Source organism: Danio rerio, chromosome 1, assembly GCF_049306965.1.
Source record: "Danio rerio strain Tuebingen ecotype United States chromosome 1, GRCz12tu, whole genome shotgun sequence".
Taxonomy (NCBI): Eukaryota; Metazoa; Chordata; class Actinopteri; order Cypriniformes; family Danionidae; genus Danio; species Danio rerio.
Window position 1 is genome coordinate 58,425,001 of NC_133176.1, and position 17,100 is coordinate 58,442,100.

Below are 17,100 nucleotides of genomic sequence, written 5' to 3' on the forward strand. Positions count from 1 at the left end.
AAAGTAAACATATGCCTTAATTCTGATTGGCTGATTGGAATCATGTTCCAGGATCAACATAGATGTTAATGCAGAAACATGTCCTACTTGGTGAAATCAGGTATTAGAGTAAATCTCACTTCATGCATAAATATGTCTGACGTCTCACCTGCCGCTGACGCCACGTCGCTGAAGCTTCCGTCTCCGTTGTTCTTGAACAGAAAGTTTGGCCCGTTTTCATTGTCGCAGAAAATGTCAGATCTTGCATCGCTGAGGATGGGACCGACGACTACACCACGGCCACCTTATTAAGACATCAGATTTTGATTATAATATTTCTAGCATTAACATTGCACTACTGTTCAAAGGTTAGGGGTCAGCACCATTTATTTGATTTTATGCTGCAGATATGAATTAATATAATCGAAAGCGACAGTACGGGCATTTGTATTTTTATTAAAGATTTGTGTTTTTTATGCTGTTTATCATCACATTATAGTAAAATGTAATGTAATTATAAGGCAGCAAAACTGTTTAAATATCATTATATAATGATTAATGCTAATTCTTATTATTTAATGCTTTTATTACTGTAATTATATTTTTACTTATAATTAGAAATAATTATGAAGGTAATTATAATGACATTTTATTAATGTATTACTGTATTATTTATGATATAATTAGAAGATCATCAAATCAGCATATCATCACGATTTCTAAAGGATTATTATTTATTTTAAGTACATTTATGGTTTTTATATACATTTTGGTTTAATCTTATTTTATATGAACTGTTTTAATCATAATTTTATAGTTATATTATACAGAATTATCATAATTACTAGTTCCAAATTCATATATATATATATATATATATATATATATATATATATATATATATATATATATATATATATATATATATCTATATATCTATCTATCTATATATATATATATATATATATATATATATATATATATATATATATAATATATTATATAAATATAATATTAATAAAATATTAAATATTATAATCTAATATATATATATAATTATATAAATATAATATTAATAAAATATTATAATCTAATATATAATATAATTAACATAATATTTTTATTGTATTAATATAAAAAGATTTATGTATATATATAAAATGTGAAATATAAAAAATAAGAACTTTTGTTTTTGTTATATACTGATGTTTATTTGTCTTAATTATTTATTCTAATCTTATTTTTTATTATATTAAGTTATTTATGAAATTTCTACATTTTTATAATCTATTGCTATATATTTTTATGATTTTTCTCCAAGCATTTCCGCTCCCTTGTGGTCCTCTGAGCATCCATATAATCTGATTTACCCAAATCTTTAAAGAATTGTGTAAATAAACACTTACACATATAAACACAGCCTGTGTTGTGTTTCTGACCTGTGTACTTATTGACGTTGACTTGTGGTGCGACATTAGTCAGAGCAATGATGCCTTTTTCAACATCACTGCTGGCTTCATCCATCTCTATGAGCGCATGAGGTCCCACATTCCCACTGGCGTAGTTCGCCACGTAAATCGAGTAGCGACCCGTTCCCTGTAGTAGACGGAATTAATTACAGCCCAAAACAAATTATTTTATATACATCAGATTGGAGACACTTGATTTGTACAGTAATTTTTAAGGAATTAATGTGCATTATGTTGAATTAACACCTAGTGGTTGAACTTGGTATTGCATTCCAAATTCATAACATTGGCAGAGGGTTATTTGTACACCAACTCTCCAAACCATGACTCCAAGCAAATGCAGGTTGACAGTTTGCTCCAACATGCTTCTTAAATATCTCCAAACAAATACTATGGTACTTTACGTTTTAGAAGAACCAAAAGTGTACATGCAGCATCTTCGCTAAATACCTTTCTGTCAACACAAGCTACGGAGCGTCCTGCCATGTGATTGGCTACTCCTCTCCGAATGTTGATGTCATCGCTCAGCAGATCCTCGAAACGGCCGTTACGAAACTTGAACAGTTTGTCCGCGTACGTCGCTCGACCTTAAAACAATTAAATGAATTATTTCAATCATTGTTTGTTTTGAGAGTTCAGCGTTTCTCTGTGTACCTGAGAAGGCGTTGTTGGTGTTAAGGAAGTAGATCTCCTCTCGGCCGTCGCCGTCCACATCGCAGGCCGTCACTCCGATGGCGTTTCCCGCTGGGTCTCTCAGGGCGAAGTATGGAGAGCTGTGATCATCCACCGCGATGTTCAGCAGTTTGTTTTGGTTGAGGTTATACTTCAGAACAAGGTTTGGGCCGTTATACCTGACAATGGATGAACAAGCAAATCATTTATACTAGGGCTGCACGATATTGGAAAAATCTGGTGTTACGATTTTTTTTTTTTTTTGCGATATACATTGCGATTTGAATATAATTTCATTAGATCAATGGGCTACATGCACACAGACTTTTAGGGTGCTTTCACACCTGTAAATCGATTCAGTTGTTCCAAACAGAGATTACAAATGTTACATTGTTGCTCTTTGCTCATTGAGCGGTTCGCTTCCACACTGCAAAGTTTCCAATCGGACCAAAAGAGCTAAAATAAGTCACGTGTGAGTAAACTGTCCTCACATTGGTCAGAGTGTCAGGGTTTATTTTGCAGCGTCCCGCTAAGCCAGGGGTGTCAAACTCAATTCCTGGAGGGCCGAAGCCCTGCACAGTTTAGTTCCAACCCTGCTCCAACACACTTACCTGTAGGTTTCAAACAAGCCTGAAGGACTCAATTAGCTTGATCAGGTGTGTTTAATTAGGGTTGGAACTAAACTGTGCAGAGCTGCGGCCCTTTTGGAACTGAGTTTGACACCTGTGCGCTAAGCTGTCAGGAGAGGTGGTGGTTTGGTGGTGATTGACAGGGTGCGCGTGCATGACGTGTCTGAGGAGAGACGCGGTGTGGAGAGGTGAGAAGGGTGCGCGACGATGCCTATTTGAGGACCGGGAGGGAGACGCGAGATTACCGGGAGATTATTACTCGTTTGCGGGCATCAGGAGACAGGAAACTTTCCACCCTACTCATAATTCTCTCTTCATTTAGCCGTAAGCCTATTACATATCCATAAAACACTGTGATATAACCGCGCTCGGATCGGATCGCTTTCTCAGTGCAATCGAACCGCTCCAGGGTTCGTTTCAATGGAGCCGAGACCACCTCATTCAAGCGATCTCGGAGCGATTACTTTGGCGCGGAACAGAGCGCAATTGCCCTGTTCACATATGCCAAACGAACCGCGCAAACTGGGCAAACGAGATACGTTCCGAAACAAAAGTGTAGGTGTGAAAGCACCCTCAATTTAAGTTAGCTAGCCCCAAGGCTTCCAGTTAATTCTCATCCCATACAGAATCGCAGTGTTTAAGAACTGGTTTCTAAAAAATCCTCGATCTTCACTGCCTGGCTGAGATACGATATAAAGCTTGTTATATATATATATATATATATATATATATATATATATATATATATATATATATATATATATATATATATATATATATATATATATATATTACAAAATATATTTAAATATATGTAAATGTTTAGTTTTGTATGTATTTGTTTTTTGTGTGGATTTATTTATATATACACATAATAAATATACAAAATACACATATATATTACATGTAATTTTAAACCTATTTTGGATGTGATCAATCATTAGTATAATTTGTGTATATACTGTATAAAAAATAAACATATTATATATATATATATATATATATATATATATATATATATATATATATATATATATTGTGAAAAATAGAAAAATCAGAACAAGCAAAAGCTTTCTATATTCTGAGGACACCGCAGTTTAAAGGTTTGATCAAAATTAAAGGGCATTTCCAGATATCTCAAAGTTATTGATGCAAATATTGATGAGAATATTACTTTTCTTTATTATCTGGCACACCCAATCGGACAGCCTGATAATTTTCTGCATGAGTATCTTTACCCGGCCACCACCACCTCCAGATCCCCGTCTCCATCTACATCTGTCACCGCCATCCCATAATTCAGCTGGGTGGGGTTGTGAAGGGCATCAGGAGGCAGAACTGTATCCGTGGTGACAGAGAACATGGGCTGAGCATGAGAGACAGCAAACAGTCCCAGAGCGAGAAGACACGCCCACCACATCCTCATCTCCAGCTGTCAATCAAACAATATTCAGCTGCAGTATTCATACGTGTTACATATCAAAGGTTTACAAGCATTCTTGACTTTAATTTATTTTAAGACACAAATGAGAAACTGGATTTAAATTTTAAATACATCTAAAGAGATAATAAAAGGATGTATGCAAAACTGTGCAAACGTATAATTAAATTTTTGCGTTAAATTACAATATAGCACAGATGTATAATTTTGTATTGAAGAAAACAAAACATTTAGCGCAGAATAATGCAAATCTATAGACATATGACAGCATTATTTCAACATTATTTATTATCAACAATATTAGCTTTAAATAAATAGTAATATCTCCACTTCTCAAGCTGATTATGCTTAAATTCAGTACTTACGCTCTCAGATTTTTCAGTATGTGAACTTACTAGAAAAAATAACAGGGAAATGTGTGCGGTTTCCTATTTTAATGCAGTGTTTTTCGCTCCTTACACAACTTCAACGCAGCCTCCTTACACAAGGGCTTGTGTAAGCGACTGTCCAATCACTGTCGAACATTTTAAATGACGTGGAGCATGAACCAATCACACACCCGCAAGAAAAAAGGGGCGTCAACCACGCCCGGATCAGCATGCAGATGATGTTACCTCCCAAACAAAGACAAGCTGAAACTTTTATTTACTCAAAACACTACAGCAGTTTTACATTTGATTGACAAAATATAATTATTAACTATATTTATGTTTATAAATTATTGTACTGTTTATTGAGAAGATACAAGTTATAATGATTTAAAACACAAATTAAAAGATACTGCTAATAACACGTTACACGTACACTAGCTAATGTAGCACAGTTACACTAGCTAAAGTCGTAGTTTTTAGCAGGAAATCTATTATTACGAGATAAAATGTGCAGTATGACACGAAAAGCATGTAAATTCAGCTTACTACACGGTTAAACTACAACTCCCATGAAGCATTTTTGAATGTGACGTCACGGCGCCGGTACGTCTCCAAACATCCGGTCATGGTTTCAACGGTTTGGCGAACTGAAAAATATTAAGACGTAAGTACAAGTACATCACGAATAATGTATTATTTATAGACGTCAAGTTTAATAAAACACCGTCGAAGGATATTATTAGTGATTTGGATGTTACTATTAGCATTGTTTTGTTTTCTGAATGGCGATACGGTCAGTAAATGTGTGTTAATGTTATGAATATGAGCAACATACATATTCAAGTACGTTACTGTTTAGTCACATACATCAGTATGCAGCTGTGGACATATCAGTAATCATAATCAGTGGTGAGCTAATGTACGCTGTTGTAACTTGATCTTATTTTATAACATTGTAACGTTGTCTGGTGATGATTGATTTTGTTACAGTAGGATTTTTAGTTTGATTTAATTAATACGTCAAGGGAGAAATTGTTTCTTAAATAAAAGCATGATCTAAAATATGACTTATCCTTTAAATCCACTTAAAGTTATCAGTATAAAATTAATAAATGTGTTAAATCGAGCAATTCCAGAGTTACAGATGTGACTTTAAAAGTAAAATCTCAACATTTAACATTATATTCAAATATCTGTTTATATTTCCTAAAACAACTAATCAGAGAGTTATTGAATCAGAAAAATATCAATCTGTTAACATGCTTTATATTTTAAATGAGTGAAATAAACATGCGTTATGGACGTGATCAAGAAAGTCTGTGAGTTTGCTGTATACAACATACTTTGTAGAAATTCTGTGAATTAAACTGGCACGTGCCCCAGTAAAAATATCCAGTGCCCCAGTAAATGCTTTGAGATACAATTTACTTTATATGCAAGCGTATTTATTAGTGTTTTTATTAATTTATTAGTTTTTATTAATTAATATATTAAAAGATTCTGAGTAATTCCAGAATACACATATTACTCTCTATGTGCAACTGAACCCACACTGGTGAAAGAAATATTTTAATCAAAAAGCAAACTGATGCATGTGCTTAGAAAACTAAAGTTTAAAAAATTTTATGGTGAGCTTATTTAGACGAAGCATGGCTCCTGGTTGATTTTTTTTTTTTTGTACGAAGCAAAAAGGAAGGATTATGAGTGAGGAAGGTAAGACTTACTAAGCCTTATTGTCAGCCATGTGTCAAGTCTAGGACAACAGATCATTTTAACACATCTTTTTTATATTCGTATTGTCTATAGAATTTAATTTAATACTTGTGCAAAATATTTCTTTAATTATCAGTGCCCCAGTACAGCTTTATGTCTTGCAACGCCCCTGGCACAACCCAAAAGAAATAATGATAATCAAAGGGATGAGAGTCAGCTCACTGTAGAACAAACATGATTGTTTTTAATTTATTGTACATTTTTGCATTTATGAAAAAAAAACAACAACTTGATTTTGAATGTGACGTCTCTCCGTTATGGATATGACTGATGTGAAATTGGCACTTGTGTGACTGGTAAATAAGTAAAATAAATATAATTGTTTGAAACGTTGACAGACATTTTTGAGTATGTTTGTAGTATTGTAAAATACAAGCCTACACAAAAAACAATAAACATAAAAAACCTAGAAAGGGTTTCACTATTTTGGTAAAAATTTACCTTTTGATGGCAAGGTTGACATTTGCATGTATTTGCTCGATTGTAAAAAAAAAATACTATTTTAATGTGTGTAGATAATGGCTTCAACGAAAAAGTGATGTAATGGATTGACTCACTGCTACCAAATCACGATAATGTTATGATTTCTGGTGCATGTAAAATGCTGGAAATCATACTTACTGCCAGGGCCATTTATCGAAGTTGATATTAAGCCGCACTATATTGGTGTTTCGTAACATCTAGTTTTTATGTAGAGGGTTATTAGCCCAATGCTCAACCCCCAACCTGGAGGACCAAGACATACACACATACACTAGCTTACCCAATTCACCTATAGCGCATGTGTTTGGACTGTGGGGGAAACCAGACCACCTGAAGGAAACCCACACCAACACCAGGGAGAACATGCAAACCCTACACAGAAACGCCAACGACCCAGCCGGGGCTCAAACTAGCGACCTTCTTGCTGTGCGGCGACATTGCTAACCAAGATATACCAAAGCTCAAGATATGTCAACTCACCGCTAGGTCTGTCACAATAATCAATACATCGACTTATCGCAGAATACATGAACAGGTGATGCAATATAGATGCTTAATTTTGTTAGTTTGCTATTATAAAAGCAGCATATATAAGCCCGCCTTTGTTTCCACAGATCCTGATGGAGACCGAAGCAGCTCAGCCTGAACAAGGCTCCAAAACTGCTGTCCCGGCCCGAACTAAAAGGCCCACCATGGAAGTCTACGTTCCCAAGAAACGGCAGGCCGAGAAAACAGACAAACCTCAGTCAGACGGTGACAAGAAATCCAAACCCAGACCTCGATACACAGATAAAGCCCGCAAGAACAAGAAAGATAAAGCCAAAGTGAGCGAAACCCAAAACGGAGAAATTAAACCAGATGCTGGAGAACAAGGAGGAGGAGGAGATACAGAAAACCAAAACACTGAACCAGAAAAAGATGAAGAGTCCACAGGAGACATGAACACCACATCCAGAACTGTGCACTCCCCAGAAGACTCGAGCAGTGTGCTGGAACATGATGACGAGGAGATGAAGGACGAAGAGGAGAACTGGGATTCGTTATTTAATGACGACGGAGACTGTCTGGACCCCCATTTGATGGAGGAGGTGAGACTTATAGAGGTGGTGCAGAGTCTATTTTTAAGGATTAATTGTGTTTATGGGGTGCAAAACACAAAACAATGTGTCCATGCTTTATTTATAATAAAAAAAAATAATAATCAATTTATTATTTCACATTCATTGTTTTCTGTTTCGGCTTAGTCCCTTTATTAATTCAGGGTTGCAATAGAATGATTCACTATCCAGTATATGTTTTACGCAGAGGATGCCCTTCCAGCTGCAACTCATCACTGGCAAACATCCATACACACTTATTTGCACACATACACCGCGGACAGTTTAGTTTACCCAATTCCCCTATAGCGCATGTGTTTGGACTTGTTAGGGAAACCCCAGCATTTAGAGGAAACCCACACCAACATGGGGAGAACATGCAAACTCCACACAGAAATGCCAACTGACCCAGCCAAGACTCGAAACCAGCAACCTTTTTGCTGCGAGGCAATCGTGACACCCATTATTTCACATATCTTACTTTAATTAAATACTGCTACTCAGCTAACATGAAAACGACTATCATATTTGCTGGTTCCTCCGAATGCTATGAATCACTCCTTTATGGGCTGTTAATTAAAACTATGATAGCTAAATTTGGTTCCACACAAGCAAACAATAACAATCTGTTAATTTTAGCTTTTACTTTTGTTTCTACATTACCGCTTGAAACCAGCGGGTGTCAGTGTTGTGCATTTTTAGCTCGTCTGACCAGTGAATCCAGCTCCTGTAATCTAATCCAACAGCGAATATAGGGATGGCGGTGGAATAAAAACAACAAATTATTTTTCCAAAGCATTTTTAAAAGAGAAAACACTAAGATGCAAATACTAGCACTTAATACCTTTTGTTTTTTTAGACCATTTTGAGGGATGTAAACAAAAATGATGATCTCACAGTATTTCCTGTTATACAATTTTAATTTCAAGAGCTACATATTGATAAATAGTGTTATGAGAGCTCATTTAACATGAAGTTATAATTGCATCACCTCTTGTTAGAGTTATGAAATAGCTTAACAACAAGCAGGAAATGTTCATGGGCAAATGACATGACCACATTGAAATGGTCTGTACTTCAGTTTGTTAGCCTGGCTACAACCATTCCCTTCCATTGTATAACCAATTGTGTTCAAGATGATCATTACGTTTAAACAATCTTCAAAATTTGAGCTTAACATCGAGCATAGCTTTCTTTATACTTCAGTGAATAGTGATTGGCTGTCAGTGTTTTAGCATATATTAGCTGGAAAATTTTATTTTAAGTGATCTCAACAATATAATTTCACTGAATCTTTATTCTTATATTCGTGATCTTAGCTATAGCAAGCTGTTGTTTTACATTCAAAACTATTTTAGGACAAAGTATTTATCGTTATCTTTATAGTTACTTTATAGTTAGTTTGGTGGCCCTTAACAGATGATTAAACCCCATCACTAAGAGCTAAATCCAGTTTCTGAGTGAACTGTCCCTTTTATATTGAGATAATTAATACATGATGTTTTCCAGTACTGAGTTGCAGCTGGAAGGGCATCCGCTGTGTAAGCAAATGCTGGAATAGTTGGCGGTTCATTGCGCTGTGGCGACCCCTGATAAATAAGGGACTGAGCCTAAAGAAAGTTAATAAATATGTTATCTGCCCATTGAGAAGCATTCGCTCAGGTTTGTGCTCATGTTTGCTTCTTTGCATTGTCTCTAGATGTCTCTAAAGGAAGGACGCAAGAAGCAGTCTGCACAGGACTCAGGCTTCGACTACTATAATTGGTCGCCGCAGGATGACGAGGAGGTGGAGCTTCGGGATGACGAGCTGTCACACATCATCGAGATTTATGATTTCCCAACCGAATTCAAGACGGAGGATTTGGTCAGATCCTTCAGCTCCTTCCAGTGAGTGAAGCTTTGATCACACTTTGCTAAATGAAGATTTGTGAATGTAAACATTATGGGCTTTCCCAGTGCTGGGTTGCAGCTGGAAGGGCATCTACTGTGTAAGTTGGATAAGTTGGTGGTTCATTCCGCTGTGGTGACCTCTGATTAATAAAGGCACTAAGCCGAAGGAAAATGAATGAACATTAAGGGTCACACTTTACATTAAGTTGACTTAATTACTATGTACTTACATTAAAATGAATCATTTGGTACAGTGCGCTTATTATAAACATACATGTTTTAAGATGCATCTGTAAATACAAATACAAAATCAAACAAAAAGTGCTTTAGGGGTGATTAATGTGTCGGTGCTCTTTGGATAAGGGATTTATAAAGATAAACAAAAAATCCACGGCACTCAAAAAAGTAAGTGAAACAATTAAAAAGCCTGAATAAAAATAATTTTCTAAAATATTAGCCATATTATTAAAGGCTTTTAATTTTTTCTCTTACTTTTAAATTCTTGGACTTATGAATTTGTTGTTTATCTTTATGATACCCTTATTTAAAGAACACTGACACATTAATAACACATTTTGTTGTTCATCTGTAATTACATCTTTGATTTATTTCTGTCATTACTTTCATAATTAGACAGTTGACCCATCCCTTACATCTTTACAAACCCTTAAACCTACCCATATCTACCAGACTTGTCCCTAATCTGACCCTTATCACACCTAATTAGCATCATGTTGTGCAATACAACATGAACCCAAAATGTACAGCACTTATTTTTTGATGCAAGTACCAAGAAGCTAAGGCCATTAAATATAAAATGGGGCCTTAATATGTAATTAAATTATGCTTTTATTGGGAACTTGATGTTTACAAGCTCTGCATGATCAACATGCATATTCATAATGCACATTTGTGCTCGCATAAAAATATAAAAACTGGAGAATTTTAATAACTCCATATTTGAATTTGTAGCATCAAGGCAAGGCAAGTTTATTTCTATGGAATATTTCATACACGATAGTAATTCAAAGTGCTTTACATAAACAATAATAAAAGAAACAAGTAAAATAAATAAAAACATTTAAGGATAAAAACTTTTATTTATGAAACCGATTGAGCTGACTAAAAAGGGTTAGTAAACTTCAGTCTTCAGAAACCACTTTTAGTCTAAATCATGTGTGTGTTTGTGTGTGTGTGTGTGTGTGTGTTTTCAGGCAGAAGGGCTTTGACATCACGTGGATCGACGATACACACGCTCTTGGTCTGTTCTCCAGTCCTATCGCTGGTCAGTCTGTTTTTAAGATTTGCAATGCTTGTCTCTGATTGTGCTGGAAGAAAATAGCATTGTTTTTTAGCTTCTGTTCATTTAAATGGCTGCCGCTCTGCTGACTAATATGTTCAAGGCTTATATTACCCCAAAATGGGAATTAACTTCTTAAATAATCATCATTTACTTGCCTTTGTCATTTCGGCAACACTTTAGTTCAAGAACCAATCCCCACCATTAAATACCTGCCCGTTATTAATATATTAACAGTTTATTAGTACTTATATTAGCATACCTGTCAACTTTTTATCCCTGGATTCTCCCGTATTTCACAGTTCTTTCCCGCTATGATCCCGTAAAGGTATTTTTCTGTATTTCTCCCGTATTTTCGAGCCGATATTTGCTATACGCAACCCATACCGCCGAACCACCAGGGTCCGCCCCTTGCTCTTAAATGTGAGTCTGTTCTTTGCTTTCGTTTTATTTAGGCATGAAAACACTTTGAAATAAATATAAAAACGGCGGGATTCCCTTTCCTTATGATTACAGGTGCCGTCGCCCCTCCTATGCAATCTCATATAGCAGTGCGTGACTGCCAGTTAACATGCTCCATAGTGATAAATAGATGCTGTTTCCCAAGCGGATTCTGTAAATGGTGGTTAATGGTTTGTTTATAGCGAGCGTTGTACCTTACGCTATTACACTTTAATTCAGTGGTCACCAAACTTGTTCCTGGAGGGCCGGTGCCCTGCAGATTTTTGCTCCAACCCTAATCAAACACACCTGAACAAGCTAATCAAGGTCTTACTAGGTATACTTGAAACATCCAGGCAGCTGTGTTTAGGCAAGTTGGAGCTAAACCCTGCAGGGACACACCGGCTCTCCAGGACCAGGATTGGTGACCCCTGCTTTAATTCATCAATACAAATGAAGTTATTTTTGAATATACTTTATAAATTGGTTTGTTGGGGTATTCACTTTATATATACCAATGTATTTCAGGCTTTTATTCACATAAACAGTGATCAGGCTTAGTGAACGATGACAGAATTTTCATTTTGGGTTGAACTGAACCTTTATATGTTTATTTCTTATCCAATTTATGCACCAAAAATTAAATCTCCTTAATGTCATGCACTGTTTCAAAGCATGATTTGAGTCACACCAAATAAAGAAAGCTCACTTTTATGCAGCTCGTGATGCTTTGAGGATGAAGAACCCCATGATGAAGGTCCGACCTCTGTCCAGCTCATCAAACGCCACTAAAGCCAAAGCGCGCAGCTGCTCCGGTACACTTTACATCTCTTATTTTGACACTTTCTGTGAAATGAGCACAGATTAGTTCATTCTTATTGCAGGATTTGTATGGGTGCGGGAAATCCTTGAATTTTTGTACAGTGTTTTCAAGGTTTATAATGTGCTTAGATGTTTGATAAAGTGTTTTAAAATGTAATTGTTGCCTTTTAAATAATTGATCTTACTAAATGGGTAATAGTTAATTTAAATTTAATAAATCTAAACTCTTGTGTGCTGTTGGAGATGTTTTGATCCACTCTTGGGTGATTTTGAGTCTTAATTTGTCCACAAATTTCTCTGTGTTTTACCAAATGGGATGATTTTAGGAGCAAATCTTATTTGTACATATTATTTGACACATATTTTGGGAAGATGTTTAGAAAATTTTCAAAAATTTGATGATACACTCTAGTAAAAACTACACATTTTATCTTCACAATACAGAAAACCACCAACAATAAGTTTAATTATATGATGTAATGGATTTGCAATTAGAAAAAGTGATTATAACGGAAGTCAATGGGGTAAAAACAGACCCGAACATAATGAAAGGGTAGTCAATTTGAACAGCACACAAGGGTTAATAAAGATAGTAAATGACAGTAATTCAATGTTGGACAAAAAAGATCTTCTTAGAATATTATACTATACTATATTGTAATATACTGTAGTAGACCATAGAATAGCAAATATAATCGGATATAATGTGATGAAGTATGTAAACGTATGTAAAAATGTTATTTGCCACACTTGTAAAGTGCTGGAAAAATGTGAAAATGCTCCTGGAAAGTATGTAAAAAGTGCTTAAAATTTACTTTAGAAAAGGTGTAAGAAACATCTTATTATCATATGTTTAATATAGTGAAAAATCATATTTAATGTTTTTAATGTAACGTTATTTAAGTATTTTTTGTATTGTCTCTTATTGATGATATTATGCATTATGTTTTGATCATGCCCTGAAGTAGCCATCAGTTGCTGGTGTCAATAAACAAACAAACAAATGAATGAAATCTTAAATAACTCAACAATCTTTTAAAATGTGTAGATTATCTGCTGCCGGCTAAAGAGCGTCCTCAGACGAGTGCGGCTTTGGCACGGCGGCTGGTCATCGGAGCTCTGGGCGTGAAGAGCAACCAGACCCGGGAAGAGCGAGAGGCAGAGAGGAACAAACTACAGCAAGCCAGAGGTAACATTGTCATTCTCACATAGATTTTGTTTATTTATTCATTTTTTTCATATACTTTATTGCACAGACCTATAAGAATAAAAAAATAATAATACAATGAGGAAAACATTGTCACTTTTTTTACTTATCCCTTAAGTTCATAATCAAGCTAAACAAGATAATACAAAGATGAACAGGATAAACTATGATACTTGTATAATAAAATATATACAAGTAAAGCATCGTGCACCATTCATAGGCAACGTTTCTCAACATTTTTTGACAAGCAGGGGTCCAAACATTCATGTTAAAATACTAAATCTTAGTTGGCGCTAATTGAATCACAAAAATACTCCGGTGCACAAGGTGGCGCTGAACAACCTTACCTTTTTATTTTTGCTCTTATGCTTTATCCTGTTTTTATCACGTAAGATTTAAAAAGTTTCTAATTTTTTAAATAATTTTTATTTCAACATTAGGACATACGTCAAAATTATGACTTTATTTAATTGAAAATTATTAGATAAAAAGTCAAATTATGACTTTCTAATTAGAAATTACGAGATAAAGTCAAAATTATCACATTCTAATTCGGAATTATGAGATGGTTAAAAATTCTGACTTTGTAATTTGCAATTACGAGATAAAGATCAAAAATGTGAAAATTGTAATTTAAAATTACGAGATCAAATTTCTAAATTATGACTTTTTATATTCGAAATTACGAGATAAAAAGTCTAAATTATGCCATTCTAATTCAGAATTAGGAGATGGGTAAAAATTCTGATTTTGTAATTTAAAATTAGGAGATAAAAATTTGAAATTTGTCATTTGAAATTATGAGATAATTTTAAAATATGACTTTCTAATTAGAAATTGCGAGATAAAAAGTCAAAATTATGACATTCTAATTCGGAATTATGAGATGATTAAATATTCTGATTTTGTAATTCGAAATTACGAGACAAAGATCAAAAATTCGAAATTTGAAGTTACAAGATAGAAATTTGAAAATATGACTTTTTAAATTTGAAATTTCGAAATAAAAAGTCAAAATTCTAACTACGTAATTCAAAATTATGATATAAAATTTTCAAATTATGTCGTTTTAATTAGAAATTAAGAGATTAATCATGTGACTTTCTAATTCGAAATTACTAGATAAAGTTTAAATGATCATTTAAACTGAATCAAACTTCTCAGCTAGATTTTTTTTTTACCCTAAATAATTTGTTAAAGATTTATATTGATTTTATTTAATCTGTTTTTCCATCAGAGCAAAAGCGTTTAGCCGCTAAGCAGCGTGAAGATGCCTGGGAGGGCAAGTGAAGATACAGGTTTGTGTGTGTGTTCATATAAAGCATTTTATCTTCATAAATTGATCCCACAAGCCTCACGGTGTCTCTGGGTTTTGGTCTGAAGTTGTAGGAGCTTCACAGGTTCAAGAGACGCCTCGGTGGATCAGGACTACTGCCAAACCAGCATGGACTGAACCAAAGCCACAGGGACAGGGGCTCATCCAAACAGGGAGATTTTGTAATTTTTCTATCCTCTTGAAAGAACTTTTCCCCGTAAATGTTTGATTGTTATAGGGTTTGGTTTGGACCTGCAATTTTAATGTTTTTTTTTAAATGCAATTTTTTTTAGAGAGAGAATGTTTTATTGAGTAAATTAAACTAGACCATGGCAATATAAATCAGTTTTATTTTGTTTTTGGATCTTTTTTTTTTTATTTGGACTTTGTATATGCGTGAATCAGAAAAAAATCTGTCACATTTCATAGTAATGAAGCAAAAATAACATTTATGGGGAAAATTATTAAGAGCTCTGAACTGGTCAAGCATTACAGTAATGTTTTAACCCACAGTACCATACATTGTGGATTTTTCAGCTAAAACCTGCATTAAAGATCATTGTGCATATTATTTTTGTCAACCAAGGCTTTGTAAACCATCGGCACATTCTAATACCAAACTTCCTGTATATGTTATTTAGATGTAAATAATGTACTGCTGGCATTTATCTGCAAAAGATTTTGTTCAGGAACTAAAACTAGGACATTTTTTTTTTCCTCGAGTTGTCAGGTACTGTTCTCCAATAATGGTGTGCTTGAAATTGAGTTGAATAAAAATGCTCAAACGTCTATATGCTTGGTTATTTTTTCCAGTATGTAGTTCTTGCTGTTTACATAACATTCATACATTTGTGAATGTGGAAAACGTCCACACAAAACCCAATTGCATTAAATTTGAGGATTTTTACATTTTGATAAAAAATTATTATTTTAATCAGTTTATGCTTTAACACGAATGTGTGAGTTCAATTCCCGGGTAACGTTAATATTGCAGAAAGATGCAAAATTTTTTGCAATCTTGCAAATGGCGAAAAAAAAAATTGAAATTACATGATATAATTTTTTAATTATGACTAATTCGAAATGATGATTAAACATTCTGACTTTAAAATTACAAGATAAAAAGTCTAACTATGTAATTCAAAATTACGATATAATTTTTTAAAATTATGACTTTCTAATAAGAAATTAGAAGTCATATGACTTTCCCATTCGAAATCGTTTCTGAGGTTCAAAGGTAACGTTAATATTGCAGAAAGATAAATGTTTTGGTCAATATTTTCTAATTCTGTCACAGTAACGTTAGCAGGGTTCATACAATTTTTTACTATTAAAATTTCATGATTTTTCCAAGACTTTCAAGTGAATTTTTTTGACCTAATGTTTCATGCAATGTCTACATACGTGTGGTTAAAAAATGTTAACATTATTACATCGTAAAACACGCAACAATCTATTCAGCTTATATTTATATCCATGTAAAAATGATATACATAATGCTTACACCGCCCTAATAATATGTTAGAGTATGTGATTGGCCAAGGACAGAAAAGTAGTAAAGACTAACCTATATTCAAATGTACAGATATCTGATTTCCACGACTTCCCCAAAACAGTTTTTTCTGATTTTCCTAATGAAGTTTGCTGTAGTTAAAGCTAGACTATGACTAGAACCATAACTTCTCACCGGGTGATATTCTAGTTTTATACCGAGGCATTTTCTAAAGAATAGCGGTAAAACACAGACAAGCAATTAAATCGGACATTAAAGAGCGCGAATTTTAAAAACTGAGGCAGCGCGATTTGAAAAGTTTGTACGTTATCTTCCGTTGGTGCGACGCGAGTAAAACGTTTATCCAACGAACAAAACGAGACCAACTACGTTCACGAATGGATCACTTAATTGCCAGCAACCGTCTCTACAGTCGAAGAACTAAGGAAATGCGGGGCTTTTGGAGAGAGAAAAACATCTACACCGTGAGTTAAAGTATGTTATTAACGGCCTCCAGTCATAAAATACACGTCGTACATTTCGATGACATGATATCTCCTTCAGTCGAGTACATTAACTTTCACTTGTTACCTTTCTTGGCTTTGTTTGAACAGATGTCAAAACAATTCCAAAATACACCACTTAAAATGTTTCCAATTAAAGTTTTAATGTTCTTACCTTTTATTAATTCAACTGGAGTCAATATTAAAATACGTTAA

The 17,100-nt window shown here is 34.3% G+C and overlaps 3 protein-coding genes across 12 annotated transcripts in view; 2 read left to right on the forward strand and 1 right to left on the reverse strand.

Moving 5' to 3' along the window:
• Positions 1 to 4,675, reverse strand: part of crtac1a (cartilage acidic protein 1a) — a 15,941-nt gene extending 11,266 nt beyond the window's left edge. For 4 of the 8 annotated variants that reach the window (XM_073945937.1, XM_021475062.3, XM_073945947.1 and 1 more), the window contains exons 1-6: positions 4,586 to 4,675; positions 3,988 to 4,181; positions 2,103 to 2,299; positions 1,899 to 2,035; positions 1,419 to 1,575; positions 149 to 283 (exon numbers count right to left, since the gene is read on the reverse strand). In XM_073945937.1, the coding sequence (XP_073802038.1) occupies positions 149 to 283; positions 1,419 to 1,575; positions 1,899 to 2,035; positions 2,103 to 2,299; positions 3,988 to 4,175 (814 nt within the window). In that variant the 5' untranslated portion in view covers positions 4,176 to 4,181; positions 4,586 to 4,675. Of the gene's footprint in view, positions 1 to 148; positions 284 to 1,418; positions 1,576 to 1,898; positions 2,036 to 2,102; positions 2,300 to 3,987; positions 4,182 to 4,555 lie in introns of all 8 variants that reach the window. The other 4 variants (XM_021475068.3, XM_021475056.3, XM_005160175.6 and 1 more) reach the window with 2 other exon arrangements.
• A 468-nt stretch (positions 4,676 to 5,143) lies between these two features.
• Positions 5,144 to 15,678, forward strand: r3hcc1l (R3H domain and coiled-coil containing 1-like). 2 transcript variants are annotated; one of them, XR_012382679.1, is made up of 8 exons: positions 5,144 to 5,225; positions 7,432 to 7,905; positions 9,614 to 9,801; positions 11,019 to 11,089; positions 12,265 to 12,360; positions 13,416 to 14,309; positions 14,461 to 14,872; positions 14,958 to 15,678. XR_012382679.1 is itself a non-coding variant. In XM_685202.10 (8 exons), exons 2-7 carry the CDS (start codon positions 7,438 to 7,440, stop codon positions 14,862 to 14,864), a joined length of 1,017 nt encoding a protein of 338 aa, XP_690294.1. In that variant the 5' UTR covers positions 5,144 to 5,225; positions 7,432 to 7,437; the 3' UTR covers positions 14,865 to 14,872; positions 14,958 to 15,678. The 2 variants fall into 2 exon arrangements, 1 of the variants encoding a protein (XP_690294.1); XM_685202.10 differs by having other exon boundaries at positions 13,416 to 13,556; positions 14,812 to 14,872.
• Positions 15,679 to 16,503: 825 nt separating this feature from the next.
• Positions 16,504 to 17,100, forward strand: part of si:ch211-196h16.12 — a 48,071-nt gene continuing 47,474 nt past the window's right edge. Inside the window, exon 1 of one of the 2 annotated variants that reach the window (XM_073907445.1) lies at positions 16,504 to 16,876. The gene's annotated coding sequence lies outside the window, so the exon portion shown is untranslated. The remainder of the gene's footprint in view (positions 16,877 to 17,100) is intronic. The other variant, XM_073907447.1, reaches the window with a different exon arrangement.

Coding starts and splice junctions, on each gene's coding strand:
- r3hcc1l (XM_685202.10), top strand. CDS start 7,438: ATGGAGACCGAAGCAGCTCAGCCTGAACAAGGCTCCAAAACTGCTGTC. Junction 7,906..9,613: donor ACCCCCATTTGATGGAGGAG/GTGAGACTTATA, acceptor CATTGTCTCTAG/ATGTCTCTAAAGGAAGGACG. Junction 9,802..11,018: donor AGATCCTTCAGCTCCTTCCA/GTGAGTGAAGCT, acceptor GTGTGTTTTCAG/GCAGAAGGGCTTTGACATCA.